The sequence below is a fragment of the Heliangelus exortis genome, chromosome 21 (genome assembly GCF_036169615.1).
Source record: "Heliangelus exortis chromosome 21, bHelExo1.hap1, whole genome shotgun sequence".
Lineage (NCBI taxonomy): Eukaryota > Metazoa > Chordata > Aves > Apodiformes > Trochilidae > Heliangelus > Heliangelus exortis.
In genome coordinates, this window is record NC_092442.1 from 988,721 (window position 1) to 1,010,851 (window position 22,131).

The 22,131-nt window shown below is 48.5% G+C and overlaps 1 protein-coding gene across 1 annotated transcript; it reads left to right on the plus strand.

Moving 5' to 3' along the window:
- The first annotated feature begins 9,861 nt into the window (after positions 1-9,861).
- EPX (eosinophil peroxidase) lies at positions 9,862-22,021 on the plus strand. The gene is made up of 13 exons (XM_071765035.1): positions 9,862-9,952; positions 10,521-10,617; positions 11,662-11,837; positions 12,710-12,833; positions 13,518-13,647; positions 14,300-14,500; positions 14,593-14,902; positions 16,471-16,631; positions 16,922-17,174; positions 18,551-18,721; positions 19,611-19,848; positions 20,339-20,556; positions 21,804-22,021. Exons 1-12 carry the CDS (start codon positions 9,862-9,864, stop codon positions 20,541-20,543), a joined length of 2,157 nt encoding a protein of 718 aa, XP_071621136.1. The 3' UTR covers positions 20,544-20,556; positions 21,804-22,021.
- The last annotated feature ends 110 nt before the right edge of the window (positions 22,022-22,131 follow it).

The window sequence follows — 22,131 nt, forward strand, 5'->3', positions numbered from 1 at the left end:
CACGGCACCTTTGCCTCAGAAATGATGAAAAAAAAAAAAAAGAAAAAAAAGGAAGAAGCAGGTCTAGGAAATACCAGAATAGCCCTAGTGTGAGGGGAGGCAAGTCTGAGCAAATCAGCACCCATGTGAGGGCTGTACTGACCAGGACAGGATATGAAATCACCCCTGAGCAACAGGTTCACACTTTGATTCACCAACACAACAACAGCTCTCACCAAACTCACCTCAGCATCTTCCCCAAAGGACCAGGAGGGCCTCAACTCAGTCTCCTTTTCCAGGACCTTGGTGTGGGCAGCATGGGCAGCAGAGATGGGTGGCACCCTGGAGATGTGGCCCCATAAACCACAAAACTCTTGAAGCTGTGCTCCCAGTATGAACCTGGGAACCTCCAGACTCTCCTAACAGACCCCCATCCACCAGTAAGAAGCCCAACTCAGTGGTCTGACTCCAGATCTGCTCCCAGAGGTGTGGAGCAGCTCCCAGTGTGGGTATGGGAGGAGGGGGGATGCAGAAGGCAGAGCAGGAATTTCCCCTGCCCAGGGAGGTCCAAATGATGTCCCCAGCCCCTCCTGCCCACTCAGTGTCACAGGGGGTGTGATGTTGTCCACCCAGAGCTCCCTGTGCTGCCCTTGTCTCCAGGCCATGGGCTCCTCAGGATGCTCCAGGGACCATTTCCCGTTTTCCCACCTTCCTCTTCTCTGCAAGAAGAACCCTGTTTGCCAGCTCACAGCCTGTGGTTTCTGTGGGTATTTTCCTGCAGAGTGACAAGTGCCATTCACAAGGCACCTCCAGCTCATCCTCCCTGTCCCACAGTCCCAGTAACACAGCAGGGCGCATGGGGCAGAGCTGCTCTGCTCCCACTTTCCCCACTTTCCTTCTTCCCCACCATGCCACATGGGTCTGCACGGGGACCTTAGAGACCTCTCTGTGTCTGGGTGTGTTGTGGCTGCCTCCCCACAGTGTCCCCTCCACTGCAATGTCCCCAGGAAGGGACAGGAGGGTCCTCATGGGCCGTGCCAGGGGCCCTGGTGGGGTGAGCAAGAGTCCATGATTTTCCAAACTCATCCCCCCAGGAGCTGAGCTCATGGGACTGGGGGTGTGCTGGGGACCTGAGGATCCTGCCTTCAAGCCCTGGGGATGAACCAAGAGAGGAACCAACCCCAGGGGTGGTCACAAACACACAGGGGGACATCTTGGGGCAGAACAGCAACGGGCTGCAGGTGCTCAGGCTTTGCAAGGGCAAAAATTATTATTTATTGTTACTCCTGCATCGCATGTGTTCCAGTACTGCAATTAGCCCAACGTTCTGGCTAATTAGTGTAGCAGGTCTGAGCAGGGCTGCAGAGGCAGGTGATGTGTCTTTGGGCTACAAAAGGTTTCTGGACTGAGTCTTGGGCTGATCCTGGGTATGGGACCTGTGCCTGTACAAAGTTTTGCTTCAGCACACGGCCCTGAACACCCCTGGGCTCCAGCAGGCAGCTTCTGGGCTTCCTCGTTGCATATGGGGGTTTGGGGCTCATGCATCTCCCCTTCTTTTGCCATCATGTATGGAACCTGTCCTGCTGGGAGATGCACAAGTGAATCTGCTTTGGTGTGGCTGCACCTGCCAGAGGAGGAAGGAGCTGTCTGTGACAAAGCATTTGACAGCTCCAGATAGAGATCTAAGAAACCACAGAGTGATACTGACACTGCACCAACCACAAAGCTGTCAGAGTTCATGTGCTGTTCAGAGATGCAACTGAAACCATGACATTTGAGAATCTTTCTGAAAGCACAGGGCAGCTGGGCCTCACCCCAGCCCTGCTCCCTCTTGCTCCCACCCAACATGCTCAAGGGATGCCATGATCCTGTAGGGCCATAGCACAGCTCATCCTTGCACCTCACTGGGGGATTTTGCCCTGTGCACGGTTTTGGAGGTGCCAGAGTGATAGGAAGATGCCAGACCACTCATCCTGGCACCCTCCTTGCTCCAGGCAGCTCTTGCTGGAGGATGACTTCTCCATCTTCTCCACCTCCTGCTCTGTACTCCTCCTAAGTGACCTGCTGCATCCCTTTACCATCTCCTGCTCCCTGCAGGGCAGCTCCTCAGGGAAATGTGGTGGCAAAGGCAGTGGCCAGTGACTGGAATCCACCAGGTACTGCAGAGAAACCAGGGAAGAGATCAGGGCAGCAAGGGGACAGGGGAGCTGGATGCCAGGTTTCACACTGTCACCCCTGGTCAGGTCACAGAAGGGCTGCAGGGAGAACTGAAAAGACCTTTGAGATCATCAAGAGCAACCACCAACCCATCCCTGCCAAGGCCACCCCCACCCCATGTCCCTCATCCCCACATCTCCAGGGCTCTGAAACCCCTCCAGGGATGATGGGGACTCCAGCCCTGCCCTGGGCAGCCTGGGACAGGCCCTGACAACCCTTTCCAGGGAGAAATTCTTCCCCAGCTCCAACCTAAACCTCCCCTGGCACAACTTGAGTTGTGCCAAAAGTTCCTCTTGTCCCATCCCTTGTTCCTTGGGAGCAGAGCCCGACCCCCCCTGGCTCCAACCTCCTCTCAGGGGGTTGCAGAGAGCCAGAAGGTCTCCCCTCAGCCTCCTCTGCTCCAACACCCCCAGGGCCCTCAGCTGCTCTTGGGCAGACTTGTGCTCCAGACCCTTCCCCAGCTCCATTCCCTTCTCTGGACACACTCCAACCCCTCAATGTCCTTCTGGTTGTGAGGGGCCCAGAACTGAGCCCAGGACTGGAGCTGCAGCCTCAGCAGTGCCCAGCACAGGGGGATGATCCCTGCCCTGCTCCTGCTGCCCACACCATTCCTGAGACAAGCCAGGATGCTGGTGCCCTGATGCCCTTCTTGGGCACATGCTGGCTCAGATTCAGCCACTCTTGATCAGCCCAGCTCCTTTTCCACCAAGCACTTTCCAGCTGCTCTGCCCCAAGCCTGGGCTTGGGGTTGCTGTGACCCAAGTGCAGGACCCGGCTCCTGGCTCCTGGCTGCCCTCAGCCCCTGGATCCATCCTGTCCCCTGCAGAGCAGATGGAGAGGGGACTTGCACTTGGTGTCCCAGGGGCTGCATGGCACAAGACAAGCCCCAGAGCTGTTTTCTCCCTGTCTGCACTGATCTCTGCTGGTCACAGAGATTTTGTCGGTTTCCTCCCCTCCCAACCACACACGAACATCCAAGGAGCACCGGGCCCTCTGCTGTCTCCTGCGGGGAATGTTCCTGGAGCTCTTCCACTCAGCTGCAGCTCGGTCAGGGCTCATTCTCCTGGTTTGGGCCAGGATAAAGGGGATTTTCTGTCTTGTACTTTTGCTTTCAGTTCAGTCTCTCTTAAGCAGCTGCACTTGCTGAAATTAACAGCAAGTTTCTCAGTCAGTGACTGTGCCTGGGACTGATAACTCCATGGTTATAGCTACTGCTGGAGAATTTCTGCAGAACCAAGGCCACTGCTCAGCTCTGAGGAACATTTTGGGCTCTGGAAAGGGAAAAGTAGTAAAGAGGCCCCACCTGAAACCCTCCTTTAGGGAGGAGTGGAGAAGATAAATGACCAAACTTGGCCAAACAGAGGATTCCATCCCATACACCTCACACTCAGGATAAATTTGAGAGATCACAGGGGTCAAGCCCCTTCCTGCTTCCCCTTCTTCCCCTGTCCCTGTTTCCTTCAGCATCCTGGGAGGATTCCATCCCTTCCTCTGCCTCTGGTCCTGATCCATCCCAGCCTGAATCCCTGTGTTCCTGCCTCCAGCTCCCAACTGCTGCTGACCCCAGGATTCCAGCCTGGACTTTCCCAGGGCTGCCCTGCAGCCTCGGTGGTGACGTGAGAGTTACTGGGGGAAAGGAGGGAGGAATGTGGTGTCAATATTCCTCTATATTTATATATATTCTGTAATTTTTCCTATTTATCATTACTGTTTCATTAAAGTTGTGTAGCTCAGTTCCCAACCCATCTCTCTCTCTCTCCCTTATTCTCTCTCTTCCTTTATCAGGAAGGGGATTGGGATTAATAGAGAGCATGTGTTATTTGGTTTAATTCTGGGTCAGTGTTAAACCATGATAGACCCAACTTGGGGCTAAGTTAATTTGCTTGAGCCCAGTTCAAATTTTGACTCATTTACCTGAATAATTTCAATTCCAGCTTCAGTGGGAGGATACCCAGATGGCTCTGCTGAGCAGGAATCAAACTGTTTCCTTTGGAACGTTCACAGGGTTGGAAATTATCTGATGATGCCACACCTGTGGTATTTAGGGTATGTAATATGCAGCTTTGCAGCTGGAATGAGTGGTACGAGTTTTAATAAGCACTGCTTGAGAAAAGTAGTTGTGATATTGTCTGCATTACTGATATACAGTGCAGCACGTGGTGCAGTGGTGTTTCATACAGGGATAAAAAGCTTTGTTGGCAATTACATTTTCAGTTTTAATTTGAGGGATTATACCACTCCGTTTCATCTTGGGCTGAGTTCACCAGATTCCAGTCAAAATGGCATTATGCTTGGTATAGTTCTGATTCTCCTGCTTGCTGTCAGTATTTCTCATGTGTCCATATGTATTCTTATATATTATCATGTATTATTGAGGAGTCAGACAACTGCAGTTAGGGGAATGAGCAGCCCCACAGACACGGGTGGATGCCCAGGCAGAGGTGGGAACTGGTTCAGATGCATCTTGGAAACCAGATGCTCAGCCCAGCTCCATCCATGGCACATCAGAGAGTGAGCAGATCAAGGCCAGCAAATGTGACAGAGCTAAAAAAGAGCTAAGGAGAGGAGTCAGGGTGAGGGGGAATATACTGCCTTTGGACAATAACGTAGAGACTCAGGAGAACAGTTAAGTTTAATTAATCCCTTTCAATTGTCCAGGTTTCCTTTCCCCTCTCCTAGGCACCATATTCCCATTCCAGAGCTGGGAGATGCATTTCCTGAGCCTCCTGTTCAAAGCTGGAAGTCACTGACACCCTGATGGGCACAGAGAGTGAAGATCAGGGCTGTGGTCTGGAAGGAGTTCTTCCTCCATGCTCCTTTTGAGGAGGAGGTGCTGGGCATTTGGTATCCAAAGAGGTCTGTAAGGTGAAGTTTGGTTTCAGGTTAAGGGTTGGAACTTGATGAAGTTGGCAAATGGGGGAATTTGGAGGGGCTGGCCCAGGGCACAGGGACCTGCACATTACTGGAGCCTAAAAGAAGGGGTCTGGAGGGCTCCACAGTGCATATGGAAAGGACAGGGGGGTCCAGACCCCAACTGAGGGACCTGGAGAGGGGAGCAGGGAGTCCTGGAGAGCAGTGTTACCCTAACTGGGGAGACTGGAGAGAACCAGACCTTGAAATAGAGGTATAAAGGGATGAAGGGGGATAAAAGGTGTGGTCTGGAGACCCCTGGAGCCCAGACAGAAGGGTCTGAAGGAAACCTGAGGAGACAAATATTGTTCAGCTGGTTCTTGTAGCCCGGCTGGACTCACACCCCCTCTGCACTGCCTGGGATTCCCACCATATTTCTCGGAATGGTTTTTCTTTAGTTGTCTTTTTTCCTTATCTAATCTTGTGTCATCACCAGTGAGCACCTATATTCATCTGCAGTTCTTGTGGTATTTGCAAACAAAACAAGCTTGCCTGGTAGAAAGAACAGGATGTATTTGTAGAAAAGTCTGAGCTCAATAGAGAACTGACAGCTCTTCACTTGTAATAAATGGCACTTTCCAGGATTAAGCAATATGGAAAACCACAAGCTCTGTCATGAGACAGGCCTTATTCTTCTTCAAATAAATGTGCCAACTCTGCTTCTACTGATAAGTTTTCACTGTTTAATCTTCCAGGTTTCAGAAAACAGCAGCTGCCCTGCTCCAGTGGTCACCTTCACTGCTGTCCCCTTACCTGGTGCAGTGTTGGAGATGCTTTGGCCTCACCAAAACACAGGGCTTCAGCCTCCCCCTGGCTATAAACTGGGGGCAGATGATGACCAAGAGGCAACTTGTGCATTGTGAATCCTAATGAATCCTGCAAGTTCTGTCTGTACAGACATTCCTTCCCGTGGTTAAAGCAGTGAACCAACCCCCAAAATTTGTGTTCATTTTTGACATCTATTCGTGTATTTGACTTTCTAGAAATTAAGCTGCAGTCCAGGGAAAAAAGTCCCCTGGAGCCAATGAGTGCCCTGTCTGCCAGCTGAGGTGGCACAACGAAAACATCAGTGAGAATCTAAAGCTTCTTCCACTCCCCCTTTGATTAAATAAACCCCTGGTGCTTTTTCATAGCATCATAGCATAGAATCACAGAATGTCAGGTTGGAAGGGACCTCAAGGCCCATCTGCTGGGTTGTTACAAGAGATTAATTAGAGGAGGAATTGGGCCCAGCCACACACAGGCTCCTCTCTGAAGGAGTTCAGTAAGAAAGGGGGTCCAGTCCCAAACTCCCTGAGTCGACCCCCACTCTGGGGAGCTCTACCCAAGCCCACTCTGTGGGATGGGATATTTGGGTTGGCCCCACACCTGGGGGGCTGTGCTCATTCTGTGGGATGTGACAAGTGTTAAACAGCCCAATGTCCATCCATGGGGGACTCCACCTGTGACTGGCTGCCCGTCTGATAAGGAATTATTTACTGCCATCCTCTGGGTATGGTCTGTCAGCCAGTGCCCCACCCACAGCACAGACCACTTGTCAAAGCCATAATGAGGCAGTTTCTTCAGGAGGAGAAAAAAACATGGATTTTTTCCAAGCCATATAATCTACCTGTGGCTTTCCAGGGCCCTGAAAACTGTTTCTGCTTTGGTGTGTGGCCGTGTCCCAGATTCCTGGATAATGTGAGACCTGGTTCCAAGGTACTAAGATAAAATAAAATGGAAAAAAATGGAGAAATTGTACTCCTTTTTGGGATAAGCAGCAGCTGAGGTCTCCTTCTAGACCTGCCAATATCATCTCCAGAGAAGTCATCCCATAAGGTCACACAGTTTGAAAAAAAAGTGGAAAGGATGGAAGAGAGGTTTCACTTAAAGGCCAGGCAGGAAGAAGTTTGGGTCATGAGAAGGAGCTGAAGATTTTATTCATGGAGAAGAGAAGGATTTTGATCCATGGGAAGGAGAAGAAGGGACCAGCCCTGAGGAAGAGGAGCTGTTCACTGGGAAGAGGTGTGCTGGGTGCTGGCAGGACACGAGTCAGGTTTGCACCTTGCAAGCTGAAGGTTTCCCATGGGTGGATGTGAAGGAGCTGGGACTGGTGGAAAGTCACAGATGGTTTTCCACAGCTTTTCTGCCCTGGGAACTGTGACTCTGGCTCGGGGCAGAGCCAGGGATGGGTTCCCTGCCCTGTTGAGTGACACTGATTTGGCAGAGCCCTGTGACTGCAGGGAAGGCTGAGACCTCAGGATGCCCTCAGCCCGGTCACCCCATGGGGTTTTCTGGGAAGATTTGGACCCAGTGCAGGCTCTGCCCAGCTGGTGGATGCTCCTCTTCCTCCTTGGCAGCCAGAGCCATGGGCTGTGTGCTCAGGGCACTTGTCCTGGCCATGGGGTGGGCTCCATGGATAACAGAGGGAAGGACTGAAAACTTCTGCAGCCTTGGGTGTTGCTTATGTACATTTTGTACCTGTGGATGGAGGGAGGGATGGAGGGATGGATGGATGGATGGATGGATGGATGGAGGGATGGATGGATGGATGGATGGATGGAGGGATGGAGGGATGGATGGAGGGGTGGATGGAGAAGGCAAAGCAGCTGCCAGGGTGACTCGAGTCCTGGTGAGACCATGGGCCAGCTTCTGATTTTGGTTTTGAATTTCTCTTCTTTAGGGAAGAAATGATGGCAGTGCATTTTTGGCACTGTATCTTCAACTTCTGAAAACTTCACTGTCACAAAGCTTGCTTTTTTTTTTTTTTTGGTTCCTTTTTTCTTTGTTGTTTTTTGTTTGCTGTTTCCAGATTTATGTTCACTAGCAGTTAGTGAACATAACTGCTTATATTTTCTTTCTATTTGTTTTGGCTTCAGAGGATCTGTGAAAATATTTAAACAATAGGAAGGATTGGCTACCTAATCTTCTGAGATTTACATGACTGTCACTATGCATTCAGCCCTGTCTTTTGTCATCAACCTGACTGATATTCAAAGTATTAAATTATTTCCTCTACCTTCTTGTTAGTCTGCTGATGTACAGTCCCTTTTCTTACTGTAGAGCTGTAATCCATACTGAAGTGCTTGGCTGGCCTAACATTTTGTTCCTTTCTGATCATTTCAGGACAATAACTCCCATTTTGCACATCCAGCCTGTTGTTATTTGCCTGATATAAATTTGTGATTGTCCAGATTGCCACAACTGTACTGAAGAGAGGTTGAGATTGCCCTGTGCAACTGCCTTGGTCTTTGTTTGGACTTTGTCATCCACAATGATCATCACTTATTTTATACTTATTTCTAGAAGAGTGATGATCTGACTAATGTTTATTTGCACAAACCATCTCACTGAGCAGCATTGGATGGGGCACAACTTTGGTTTTCCTGGATGCAGATTCCAGCAGCTCCACCACCCAGATGTGCCATATCCAGACCATAGTACAATCCACAAGTGCATGTTGGAAAAATGACCCAGTTCTGGTTTCCCAGACCATCAGAGATGTCAAACAGCTGGGAAGAAGAACCCAAATCCCACCATCATTTTTTACTAGCATAAAATTAACCTGGCCTCTTTCACTTGCAGAAAAGAAACGTGCTTTTATTCTTTTTCCCTTTTTACATATTTATCAAGAAATAGGTCAACACTTGCTCTGAAGAAATGGAGAAGTGGGCACCTTTCTGTTCAGTCCAGGACAGCAAACCAGCAGATGTTTCCTCTTGGTTCAGTCTGGCTCCAGTTTCTCTCTTTTTGGCCACACCCAGCTCAAACTGGGCTAATTTCTATAAAGGACTGGCCTGTTTCCCAGTCCTCCCAGCTCTGCAGAGATGGCAGGTAAGATCAGAACTTTAAAATTATATATCTGTGTTTGACTGATTTGCTATTTCTGGTGTGAGCATTGGTGCCTCCCATGGATGAAAGCAAGGAGAGGAGGAGACTCAGCAGAGCATCAGGAGCTGGGGTCATTCGTACTTGCTTCTCACATCAGATGTGAAATTTATTTTGAGAAGTGAGAAAATTTTTTTTTCTACCTCCTGTAACAATACTCTGCAAACTCAGGTTGTGAGGAATAAGCAGCCTCCAATCCCTGTGAAGAGGGTTGGACAATTCCCACAGATTTAATTTAAGATTTGACTGCCTGGCTGTGAAGAGTTTGTTAGCTGTTCCAAATTTTGTCTTTCTTTCCTTTTTTAAACAGTTAAAATATTTACTAAGCTACTTAAAATATATATATTGATTTGTAAACTTTTGGCTAAAGACCTTTTTGTGCAGGGAAGGCACAGTGCTGTTGTATATAACACTGATGAGAACAAACACTGTGCATTTCTAGTGTTAATGTGAAAAAGGAATAGAGAGAAATTTCAGGGAGTGTCAAGAAGACAAACTGCAAAGTGGTCAAAGGACCAGAACCAGATGTAGCAGCTTGTGCTCAGTAAGAGGACAGAGGGGACAGAGAGAGAGGTGTAGGGTGCAACCTCCTTTAGTCACCTGCAAAGGTCCCTTCCAGGGCAGGACACCAGCACATTGCCCTCTCCAAACACCCCTTCCCTGGAGTCTCCACCACTGAAACTGGAGCTGCACTTGGCCACCTCCTCCTTGGCAGTTCCTCCTCCCAGGGTGTATGGAATGTCCCACAGCACACGGATGTCCCCAGGTCCTGCCAGCACCTCACCAGGCAGAGCCCCACTTAGGGTCCTGTCAGAGGGCTGCTGTCTCTTATTCCTGCATCCTGAAACAAAGATTCCAAACAAACCTCTCCTGATATTCAGATGATTTATGTTCCATTTCTCTCCAGGTATAAAACTGGGAATTATTCTCTTGGGATTCATCATCACCCTCTGCTTAGTGGGGACAGGGGACTCCTTTGGTGAGTTTCTGTTTCTCTTCCCACTGCTCCTGGGCTTGAGGCAAAGCTCAGTGTGTGCTCCCAGCTCGATACAGCTCCAGCATAGATTCCAAATATCCTGTGGAGTGACCCACTGACAATGACAATACCCAGGAAACTTCTCTGAGGAAATCATCTTTTTACCCAACATCTCTGCCAAGCACACGAGCATCACTTTATGACAGGGAAACTGGCGCAGAGGTCATGAATCTGGCTTCTTCTGTGCATTTCCCTCCTCAAAGGGAAGAATAACTTCAAAAAGAAGGGTGAAAAGTGACTCCATAAAAGCCTCCCAGAGCTGTCAGAGCCTATGAAATGGGTCACAAGCTGCTGCTTTTCAGTCCTTGCTGTGACACCAGGATCTCAGCACTGAGGTGGAGCAGGGGCACAGCCCAGGTGTCCCCTGAACAGTGGGAAATGAGTCCCTGCACCTCAGCACCCAGCAGTGGGGTGGGGAGCTCCTGATGTACAGTACAAGGTTTACTTTATTTCTGATTTTCCCTCTTTTTTTTTTTTTTTTTTTTTTTTTTTTTTTTTTTTTTTTTTTTAGCAGACAACTCAGAGATGCTGTCAGACTCATCCCTTCGGAAAAGCATTAAAAAAGCCAGGAAGATGGTGGATATGGCATATTTACAGTCTCGTAGAAAGTGAGTCCTTTTTTTCTGAGGGCCCCAACATGCCCTATAGTGAATAAGACAAAGGGTGAGAGCTTTTAAAATAAAAGAGGGGAGTTTGAGACTAGATATTAGTAAGGAATTATTTACAAGGAAGGTGGTGAGACACTGGCCCAGGTTGCCCAGAGGGGTGGTGGGTGCCCTACCCCTATAAAATGTTCCAGGTCAGGTTGGATGGGGCTGTGAGCAACCTGATGAGGTTGAAGGTGTCCCTGCTCACTGCAGGGGGTTTGGACTGGATGATCTTAAAGGTCCTTCCAACCCAAACCATCCCGAGATCCTATGATTCTAAGGAAAGAAGAGAAAATATATGTGTTTTCCAATACATGTTTATTATGGAGACCCCTTTGTCCAAGGGCCCTACCTGCCATAGCTGGGGAGGTCCTTTTGCCCAGTTTGGGGTGATGGTAGTGTCCTGTCTCAGTCCTAGGGCCACCCTTCACCACCAGAGCTGTTGCCCTGCTGGGGACACCTCTCAGTGGCACAGGCACACTGGACACATGTTGGGTCCTCTGCTGGATTCTGAAGTTCTGCCACGTTCTGGGTGCTGTGCAGATGAGCACCCTGTCACAGATAAGTCTCAGTGGAAGTTAGACCCCAGGTATCCCTCTGTGTAGTGTCCCAAAAGGCTGGTTCCAGGCAGCAGGATGCTTTGGAGAGGGGGGGGGTGTCTCTCCACTCAACCTTCAGAAGTTTTTTCATAGAGCCAGAAAGAGCCATTGGACCAGAAAGAGATCCAAGAGGACCAGAGTTGTCTCTCTGTTCATAGAATGCATCTTGTCACACACCAAATGCAAACTGTATTCAATCAGTGAATAACTTAGTTTTCTACTGATCCCCATAGCAACAATTTGTTGTGACAAGGATGTAAAAAAGGTGAAGCAGGAGATCACAGCAGTTTGCCAAAATCTTTCTGAGATGAGATGGAGAGAGCTGATGAGCAGCCAGCTTGTCCCAGGTGAGCAGAGCCTGCCTGGGACCCAGCAGTGCTGCCACGTGGGGACCTTTTCTCTTTAGCTTAAAGAAGACACTAGAGGAAAATTTTGCCAGCCCAATGGATTTCCTGAAGATCTTAAGGGACCCGGTGGGAAGAACCAGATCTGCAGCTCGCTTTGCTGATTACTTAGAAACCACTTTGAAACTCCTCAGAATAAAGCTGCAGCTCTCTGGGAAATGGAGGTACAATGTCACAGGTAAGGTGGTTCAGACCCAAATGTCTTTGGGCTAACCAGCTGAGCCATTTGCCCTCCCCTTGCCTGGGAGGACAGTGCTGCCCCTCAGCCCCTTTCCCCTGCTCCAGAGCCCCTTGAGCTGCTGCCCCCCAGGGCCCCCCCATGGCCCCCACCCCCATTGCCTCCCTCCCCCCTGCACCCCAGGAAGCCCCAGCCCCAGTTCCTGAGCACCCACACCTGGAGGTGTTCAAAGAATCTGTGGACGTGGCACTTCAGGACATCAGGTTGGTGTTGGGTCGGTGGCTGGACCTAATCTTAGAGGTTTTTTCCATCCTTAATGATTCTGTTCTGTGAAAATCAACCACCCTGGGAGTGTCAGAGAGCAGCTCTGCCATGCCCCAACCCACTGGTGTTTGAAGCCTTGCCCACAGCTGCCCCAGGCATGCTCTGAGGCAGACCAGGCCATCAGGTGTTTTAGCCAGCATCTCAGGCAGTGCCTGTCCCACATCTGATGATAAAATCCCCATAACAGCAAACCTGGGCTGTGACCCACTGGGTGCTGGGAGACTCTGAGCCCTGGGAGCAGGAGCCCATCATCCACTTCTGGTCCTCACCCCCACTTGCCCTGCTTGTACCACTTTGTTCCCAGCCTAGGGTAAAACATTGCTGGAGATGCTGCTCCCCATATTCCTTTGGAAAGTCCATGCCAAACCCAGTTTCCCCATCCCAGAGGTGGGGGCTGAGCCACAAAAGAATTCAGACAGCAAAGGAGCACTTGAAATCCAGATGTTTTGTATATCCACAGCTCTGACCCAAACGCTGACCCAGAATACTGAGAAACTAAACTAAAAATGCCTGAGAGCAGATGTCACTGTGCATGGTTGCTCTTGCAGACGTGCTGAGCAGAAAACAGAAGAAGATGATTTCCACAGAAACTGGCTGTTCCTATCAGACTCATCCCATTAAATGCCCAGAGAGTGACAAGTACAGGAGCATTTCTGGAGAGTGCAACAACAGGTAGGATTGGTGTGTGTGCCAGGAGACTCCCCAGCCTGTACATTGCTCCAGGACAGATGGCCTGGGGCCTCAAGCTACACCTGGGCAGGGTTAGGTTGGAAGCAGGAAGAATTCCTTCAGCTAAAGGGTTGTCAGGCATTGGAACAAGCTGCTCAGGGCAGAGGTGGAGTCACCATCCCTGGGGGTATTTCGGAGTCATATAGACATTGTACTTAGGCATATGGTGTAGTCAAGGACTTGTCAGTGTTAGGTTAATGGTTGGACAGGACGATCTTGAAGGTTTTTTCCAACCAATGTGACTGAAATCACCCATTCTTTGGTTCTATTTATGTGAGTCCCTTTGAACAGGGAAAGAAGAGTCAAATGCTTATTCTACTGGTGCCTATAACAAGTATTTCTTTCCTACCTGTGCCTGGGAGGATAAAGATACTGTTTCATTGGCCTCCATTTGCTGCTTTGGTGCTACAGGGATGTAAATGCTAAAAATGATTCATAGAATGGCACAAAGAATCTTTTCTTGGTGTCAAAATGTTCATTTTTCTCCACATTTATTTTTTTCTCAGTGCTTTCTAGCTCTCAGTGGTTATCAGAGTGGTCAGACCTGGCAGCAAAGCATCAGTCTCTACAAGCCTGGTCATTCTGGAAGTAACACTGGTGTTTGCTTTTCTCCTCATGATGCTCCAGGAAGGTTTCTCACCTGGGGTCCTCAAACCGTGCCTTTGCTCGCTGGCTGCCAGGACTGTATGAGGATGGATTTTCTGTTCCCAGGGGAGCAACTGCAGGAAAGATGTTCAATGGATTTCCACTCCCACTGGTGAGAACTGTCTTTCTTGTCCAGATAGTAGTGGGCTCTGCCCACATTTTAGCCATTAGAAACAAAATAGTGGCAACACCTGGAGTGCAGGCTGCTCTGTCCTTTTCTCTGATCTCAGGTGCTAATTTGAGGCTTGTTTTCTACACCTGGGCTGTGGCCTGGCATGATACATTTTGTTGGAGACAGACATAAGCAAAAATGTTGTGAAGACTTCCCCAAACAAAGCATGGACAGCATAACCTTTCAGAAGTGGGCACCTAAAGCTTGGTGCAGGCAGCACCACGGTGTCCTCAAGCATACCAGGGTTTTTATACAAACCATAAAGGTTGAGTGTTCCTCAGCCATCTTGTCTTTCTGACAAGGTCTTTTCTTGTCTTTCTGAGGTGCATATACCTCAGCTTCAGCTGGACAGCTTTCCATGAAGCTGGGCTTGCTGGAGTGACTGTGGAGTCAGGATGATGCTGAATGTTGCATCACTGTTGACAGAGCTGGGGCATGGCATGGGCCTGTGTAATGCCACAATTAACTCTTAGGGACTTATCTAACTCTTATGAGCTTATCTAAAATCACCTTACCCGTGGCCTCACGGTGTTATACTGAGAGATACATTGACTCTGCTATAGCCACACATTTTCATTTTGATTCTCTGCAGGTTCGAAAGGTGTCAAATGAAATCGCCTTCACAGCCGATGAGAAAATCACCCACGACCAGGACCTGTCCCTTGCCTTCATGCACTGGGGACAGTGGGTGACCCACGACATAGAATTCACCCCAGTCAGTGGGGCAGGGATGAACCCCAGTCCTCAGTGCAGGAGCAGCTGTGCCTTCAAGCCCCCTTGCTTCCCAATCAAGGTACCTTGGCTTCCAGCACATCCCCCAGTCTGGTAAAGAGGGTAAAAACCAAGCCAGGTGACTTCCTGAGGTGTTCTCTCTGTTGGCTTTAGTTTCCCACCGACGACCCACGGAGCTCACAGTCCTGCATGCCCTTCATCCAGTCAGCATCCGTGTGCAACACCAGGACCTTCACCCGGGAGCAGCTCAACGCCGTCAGCTCCTTCCTCGACGCCAGCACCGTCTACGGCAGCGAGGACGCGGTGGCCAAGAGCATCAGGAATCAGACAAACCAGCTGGGGCTCCTGGCTGTCAACCAGAACTTTACAGATGAGGGGTTGGAGTTACTGCCCTTTGACAACAGCGCGACAAGCATTTGTATTCTCTCCAACAAAACCATGAACATCCCCTGTTTTAAAGCAGGTAACGTGGGGAGTGGTTTTCAGTGGGCTGTGAGGTCAGAAGGCTGAGTGTGGCCAGATGGCTCTTTATATTTGTGTCAGGGTTTTGCACTGGTCTGGCAATTAAAATAAGTAACAGATTCTCTCTATTAATCTCTCTCCTCCCTGATAAAGAAAGGAGAGAGAATAAGGGAGAGAGACTGATGGGTTGGAAACTGAACTACACAACTTTAATGAAACAGTGATGATAAATAGGAAAAATTACTAAATATATGCAGATATACAAATATACAGGAAAATTGATACCATGTTCCTCCCTCCTTTCCCCCAGTAACTCTCACGTCACCACCGAGGCTGCAGGGCAGCCCTGGGAAAGTCCAGGCTGGAATCCTGGGGTCAGGAGCAGTTGGGAGCTGGAGGCAGGAACACAGAGATTCAGGCTGGGATGGATCAGGACCACAGGCAGAGGAATGGATGGAATCCTCCCAGGATGCTGAAGGAAACAGGGAATGGGTGAAGAAAGGGAAGCAGGAAAGGCAGGAAGGGCAGGAGGCTGGCGTGACCCTTGTGATCCCTCAAATTTCTCCTGAGTATGAGGTGTATGGGATGGAATCCTCTGTTTGGTCTTGTCCCTTCCTCCCCAAAGGAGGCTGCAGGTGGGACCTCTTTATCCCTCTGGAGGGTAAAATGTTCCTCAGAGCTGAGCAGTGTCCTTGGCTCTGCACACCAGGCTCTGGCTGGAACTATAAACATGGAGTTATCAGTCCCAGAAGCAGACACTGACTGAGAAACTTGCTGTTAATTTCAGCAGTGCAGCTGCTTACAAGAGACTGAACTGAAAGCAAAAGTAGAAGACAGAAAATCCCCTTTATCCTGGCCCAAACCAGGAGAATTTGTATGAGGCACTGCAAGACATGACTGTGTTAAGTAAAAGACAGGGGACTCTCCACCAAATTAAAAAAGCAAAAACTTGACTGATAGTTGTTTAATTAAACACAGGGATTATTTTCTTTTAATTTCCCAAAAGAATTACAGCAAATCATCCCCCGTTGGAAACATCTTTTGAAAGTTAGGAGAAATTTTCAGTAGAATAACCACCAGTGTTTTAAACTTCTCAGTGACTTTTTTTCCCCTCCTACCTAGAATTCACCATTCAGTTTTCAACTTGATCAATACTGAATATTATTACCCTATTATTACCCTATTCCTATTGCCCTGTTTCTGATGACCCAAAAGAAGGCACACGCAATATTTTTCCTAAAAAGAGACATTTCCAGCTGCCTCACAGCCATGTTCAGTATAGTATGAACTGCTATGAATGAATATAGCATGAATATATATATAAATTCATATATAGTATGAATATAGTATGAATTCTCTAAGGGTTTTGATTGAATGGTTTTGGCAGAAAATGTTTTGCCTGTGTTGGGAAGAATTATCTGGCATGAATGCTGACTGCCAGGAAGCTCAGCCATGAGCATTACTGCCAGTAACAGGGACCAGCAGCTGTTACTCATCTGTCCCAGCACTAACACCTGATTCTGAAATAAAAAGCAATTTACAGCATCCCTAAATATTTTTCCTTTGTAGGTGACAGGCGGGTGAGTGAGAACCTGGGGCTCTCTGCTCTGCACACTGTGTTCCTCAGACAGCACAACCGCCTGGTTAAACAGCTGAAGAAACTAAATCCTCACTGGGATGGAGAAAAGCTTTACCAGGAGAGTCGAAAGATTATAGGTGCCATAGTTCAGGTACTAATCACAGCTGCCTGTTTGCATCTGCACGGTTTTTCCACCAGGACCAGGAGAACCATGCTGTGCAGATCTAGTGGAGTTATTTGTGGGAGTTAAAAATTGTGTCCACCTGAGAGGCAGAGGTAACCAGAGCCTCCATTATTTTATCAATTTATAAGTGAGTTCTTATTTTAAATAATTTAAATGTCTTATGCCAAACTCATGCTGTGTCCAGGAGTTTGCACTTGACTTCAATGCCTTTTCTGCCACAGCTGCTGATCACCTGCTCTGCTCTGGTGCTTTTTCAGATAATCACCTACAGAGATTACCTCCCACTTCTGCTGGGGGAGGAGACCAGCAAGTGGATCCCTCCCTACAGGGGCTACAAAAAGAATTTGGATCCTAGAATCTCCAACGTTTTTGCCTTGGCCTTCCGATTTGGTCATACAACAATACAGCCTTTTCTATCCCGTTTAGATGACAATTATCAGCCTTTGGGTTCCTTTGGCCACATCCCTCTTCGTTTCAGCCTTTCTGCCCCATGGAGGATTTTAACAGAAGGTAAGAATGTGCAGTGCTGGGCTGGTCCTGAGGGAGATGCTCTGGTGGAGCTCAGCTGGTAAGACACGTGAGTCTGGACTTCAAAACCTGCTTTAGCTCCATTCACTCCATTGGCCTCTCACAGATTTTATTCCCAGGGAGCTTGGGAGGTGCCTGCAGACAAATCAGTGCCCTGCTAAATGGTGGCAGCAGGAGCCCTGCAGAGCTGCCACCAAACCCAGCCCAGCAATGGTTCTGCATCCTACCCAGGCAAAGCAGCCCTGCCAAAAATGTCCCTCCTGTTATACCCTGACCACTGAATGTTCCCAAGCACCAGCTCCTGCAGAAGCAGCCACACTGGAGCAAGATTTTTATCAGAAAATGCAGCCCTGGACCTTCCTTTTCAGCTTTTCAGTATTTTCCCCCCCAGTTCATTGTGCTACAGTTATGTTAATGTTCTGAACGTGCCAGTAAATAACCAGGCTGTGGAAGGATGAATTTTCCTCCTGGGGTTGCTGTACAGCTCCCAGCTCAGTGACACCCAGCAGGGTGAGCATTGCTCCATCTCTCAAAGGGTGCAACTGCTCACACTGCTCCAGGAGCCAAGAGAACCACAGCACCAAATGTCAGTCAGCCAAAATTTAAGTCTATAAGTTATTATACCCCCCAATAATTAGGCTTTGCCAGAGGGTGATGGACACAGTTTTAATGAGCTAAGAGAAAACAATTGCTTCGTAGTGGTGGCCTTTGTGCCTCTAAAGGGAGTTGTGGGGTCCTGCTCTTACACAGCTGATCTCTGCCAACTTGAGTCTTCCCAAGAAGACAAATGTCTCTTCCAAAATAAGTTATTTAACAAATTATGAAAAAGATACCAAAATACACAGATGCAGCCAACTTGCCTGTGTTTTTCTAATGCTAACTTCTCAGTGGCTGTGAAAAAAACCACAGACAAACAGACATTCATTGATTCTTTCACTGCACTGAATGTTTTAATAAATATTCATCCATTCATAGCCAAGTATGAACACAATAACTTGCAAAACCTAAAGCTTGGACAGAGCCCATTGTGTCAGCCTGTGCTGGGTCTGGCAGGCCCAGGGAATTCTGCAGGAAGCAACTTGGGGAGCCTGGTGGAAAATCAGTGGATTTAGAGCTGTGGAAGGGAAGGATCAGGGATGGTGAGGGGTGAGAACTCTAAGGGACACCTCATCTACTGCCACGTGCAGGTGTGTACATACCCACTAGCATGTGCTGGAATGGAAATATGGAGTTGACAAAACTCCACACAGCCCAGAGTGGAAAAACCCACCCTCTGCAGCATGGTTACAGCTGCACAGAAGGGACCGTGGAAGCTGCACTCGGTGCAAAATGTCTTTTCTTGATTTGCACTGATTCAGGTGGCATTGACCCTCTGATACGAGGCATGGTGCTGAGCCATGCAAAAGTGATGAAGCAGAACCAGCTGCTCCCTGAGGAGCTCCAGAACCACCTTTTTGAACAGACACAGGTCATGGGTCTGGACCTAGCAGCCCTGAACTTGCAGCGGGGAAGGGACCATGGCCTTCCAGGTAAGGAGGCACCACTTGTCCTGTGCACAATACTGGTTTAGCTGCTGCTCTTTATGGTAATTTCATGAGTGTGCAAAGTTTCTTCCATAGAGATGGGAAGTAATAGTACCTTAATCTGAGGGCAAAAGATGGGCAGAGAGTCAAGTTGAGGGAAGAAAAGGCCTCTGCATTAGAAAGATCTTTTTCTGAAGGATTTAGGGCGAGGACAAAAAGCTTGGAAAGTAAAGATAGACGGGATAATAATAAATAGAGGCAGAAGCAATGGTGTGTTACAAAGAGAGAGCCTGTGTGGTACAGAAGGTACAGATATAAGCAACCAAGTTCAGCTTTCACATGCACCACTTGTGCTTTGGTCTTTGCCCATCAATGCTTATTTTGTGTCCTCAGGCTGCCCAGAGCTCTGAGCAGAAATGTTTTGCACCCACAGGAGTGATTGCTCCCCGGTGCTGAAGATCAGGTGCTCTGGTGTTAAGCACAGCCAAATGTTGCTCTTCTCTAGGGCTTCAGTCCTAGAAATTTTGCCTCCCAAAACTACAAAGGCTGCTGCATTCACCCTCAGCACTAGGTAGCTGTAACCATCAGGACAGGATGAACCTACAGACACATGCAAAGAATCATTGAATCATAGAAGAGAAGAGAGACAGAGAAGAGGTAGAGAAGACAGAGAGCAGAATCAAACACAACCCAGATTGTAAGTTTAGTGCATGCACACAAAAAGGACCTTTGAAAACATGGCATTTGTTGTGACTGTCCAGACAACAACATCTTCTAGGTTCTTTAGTGCCTGAAGAGGAACAGACATTGCTCACAGGCCAAGGGCTCTGTTTATTTCCCCAGCAGATGGTGGGGACATGTGGGTCTTGACCAGCTCCTTCTCCTGCTCTTGCAGGTTACATTGCCTGGAGGCAGTTCTGTGGGCTCTCCCAGCCTGAGAACCTGAAGGAATTGTCTAAGGTGCTAGGAAATTATGAACAAGCCAAGAAGTTCATGAAGTTGTATGGGACAACAGAGAATATTGACCTCTGGATTGGGGCAATTTCAGAGCCTGCTGTTCCCCAGGGCAGGGTTGGACCCCTCCTGGCCTGCATCATTGGCACCCAGTTCAGGAAACTGCGTGATGGGGACAGGTAGGAACATCCTGTGGCCAACATTCCCCGTGGCGTTTAGTATTGGAAAAAGTGCTGACATTTCATCCCATCTCCAGCACTTCAGGGAGTGCTCCCAGCAAGACCCACACCTTGGTTTTAGCCCAGTTGCCAAAGGACTCTCTTTTTGTAGCCCATTCCTACAAACCCATGATGTTCATACAAACCCATGCTGTTGAGGAGCACCTGCTCCATGCCAGGTGTGATCTGCAGTAATCTTTGCCTCAGGTAACCTTTGGTTTCACGGTGCAGAAGGGGAGGATCAGTCACTGGTGCTGCTGCTGGAAGGGGCAGCAGGGTCAGAATCCAGACCTGGCCACGCTGCAGACTCCTCTTTCCAAAGGGATGTGATGGATCAAGGTGGATCTGAACAGAGACTCACTTTGGTCAGATTCCCATCTTGACAAGTAACCATTACCAAACTCCTCCAAGGGGAATATTTTTCAGGGGGCTCCCGAAAATCTCATTTCAGATTCTGGTGGGAGAGACGTGGAATTTTCACTCCGCAGCAGTTGCGTGCACTGAGAAAAATCTCCCTGTCGAGGCTGATCTGTGACAACACTCGCATCAAAAAGATACCCAGGGAAGTCTTCAAGGTCAACAGTTATCCTGAGGACTTCCTGGACTGCAAAGAGATCGACAAACTCAACCTCTCACCCTGGGAAGAGGAGCCCTAAAGTGGCACAAAAGGTATGTAACTCTCTGAGATCTGTCAAAACCAATAAATGTGCTACAAGGTCATGCTCTTCCACGCCTAAAGAAATAAAAGAAATAAGGTCGTAACTGTCACTTTGCCCCCCAGAAGACCTTGACCACCCATTCAGCCCCAGCAGAAGTGGTAGCTGGGTCTGTTTGAAATCTGTCACCTTCACCATGCCCTGCCAGGCTGCCTCTTCCTCTTCAGCCAGGTGGGGAGCACCTGAAAATCTGCCTGATCTGGCCCTTGTGAATGTGCCCTCTAAATAAATACCTTGTTCCAGGGCAACTGGAATCTGACTTCCCAGGAAGAGTGTCCATGAGGAAATTGATTAGAACCTGCTCAAAGTCTACCTGCTGCCCCAAGCCCCTGCTCCCCCTTTGCCTTCCCTGAAGCTTTAAAGCATTTTAAGGAATATCTGGAGTTGTTTTGGCACTGAACACACCAGTAGTTTAAACACAGATAGTCAGAGATTATGGTGTGCCACATGTAAGACACTAAAACTGTGTCTTCCTATGAGAGATGGGGACACTAAATCTACCTGCTGATGGGCTCTTGGCATGGGCTCACCCTGCTGAAAATCCTGTAGGGAGAAGAGAGTGGACTGGACTGGACTGGAGTTTTCCCTTCCAGCCACTCATTTATAGACAGTCACAATATCTGCTATCACCTGCTCTGTCCTTCTGCAAGGCACAGACCATAAAAACACCTCCATGCTGTTCCTGCTGAGTTTGGGAGGGACACTGCTGCTAAACTATGGTGACTTCAACCCATTCCTTAGGAACCAAGTCCAGCTGATGATCACCTTCTCTCTACACCATAGGGGCTTCCTGTTTTCTTTTATTAACTATATCTTTTGGTCACTAAAATTTGCTGAGGTGCTTCCTGTGGCTTTTTTATCACCAGGATGGGAGGAAGCTGAATTGTGTTTGCAAAACCCAGAGAGACTGAAACCCCAGAGTATTAAAAAGCTGCTGCTAAAATCTGAACCTTCTCAAGTGCCAAGAAATTGTCCCAAAACCACTCAATCAAAGGGATGACTGATGTTAGAGCACTGGAGGTATCTTTTGATGAGGCTGGAAGCACCAGGGTGCAGGAATACAGGGATGACCTGGTACATGGGTACCCCATTCCCCAGGGACTGCTTTAACCTATGGACTAAAATGAAAATGTGGGGAGAAAGACTGTGTCTAGGGAAGACTTTCTGTTTCTCAGTAGCTTTTTCTGCTTTCATTGGCAGTTTCTAATCCTGCTTATCAAACCAGCCCTGGAAAGTCCTAAGGCTGCCCCCGAGCTGCACTTGGGAAATCTCTGCCTGTGCATCACACTCAGCTCTCTGCTGCTGACTGAACCTTGGCACATGATTCCCCAGGGAGGACCTCAAGACCATGACAACTCTTTTATTTGCTGCACTGTGATTTTTACACCATTTATAAGTAAAAGCTTCCAGTAATGTAAGTTTTCAGATGGAAGGGTGATGATATTTTATTGCCTGTTGCCCTAAAATAATCTTCAGAGGTGTGCAAGGCTTGGTCACTCTCTATAAACACAAAGTTTTTACTTCTCAT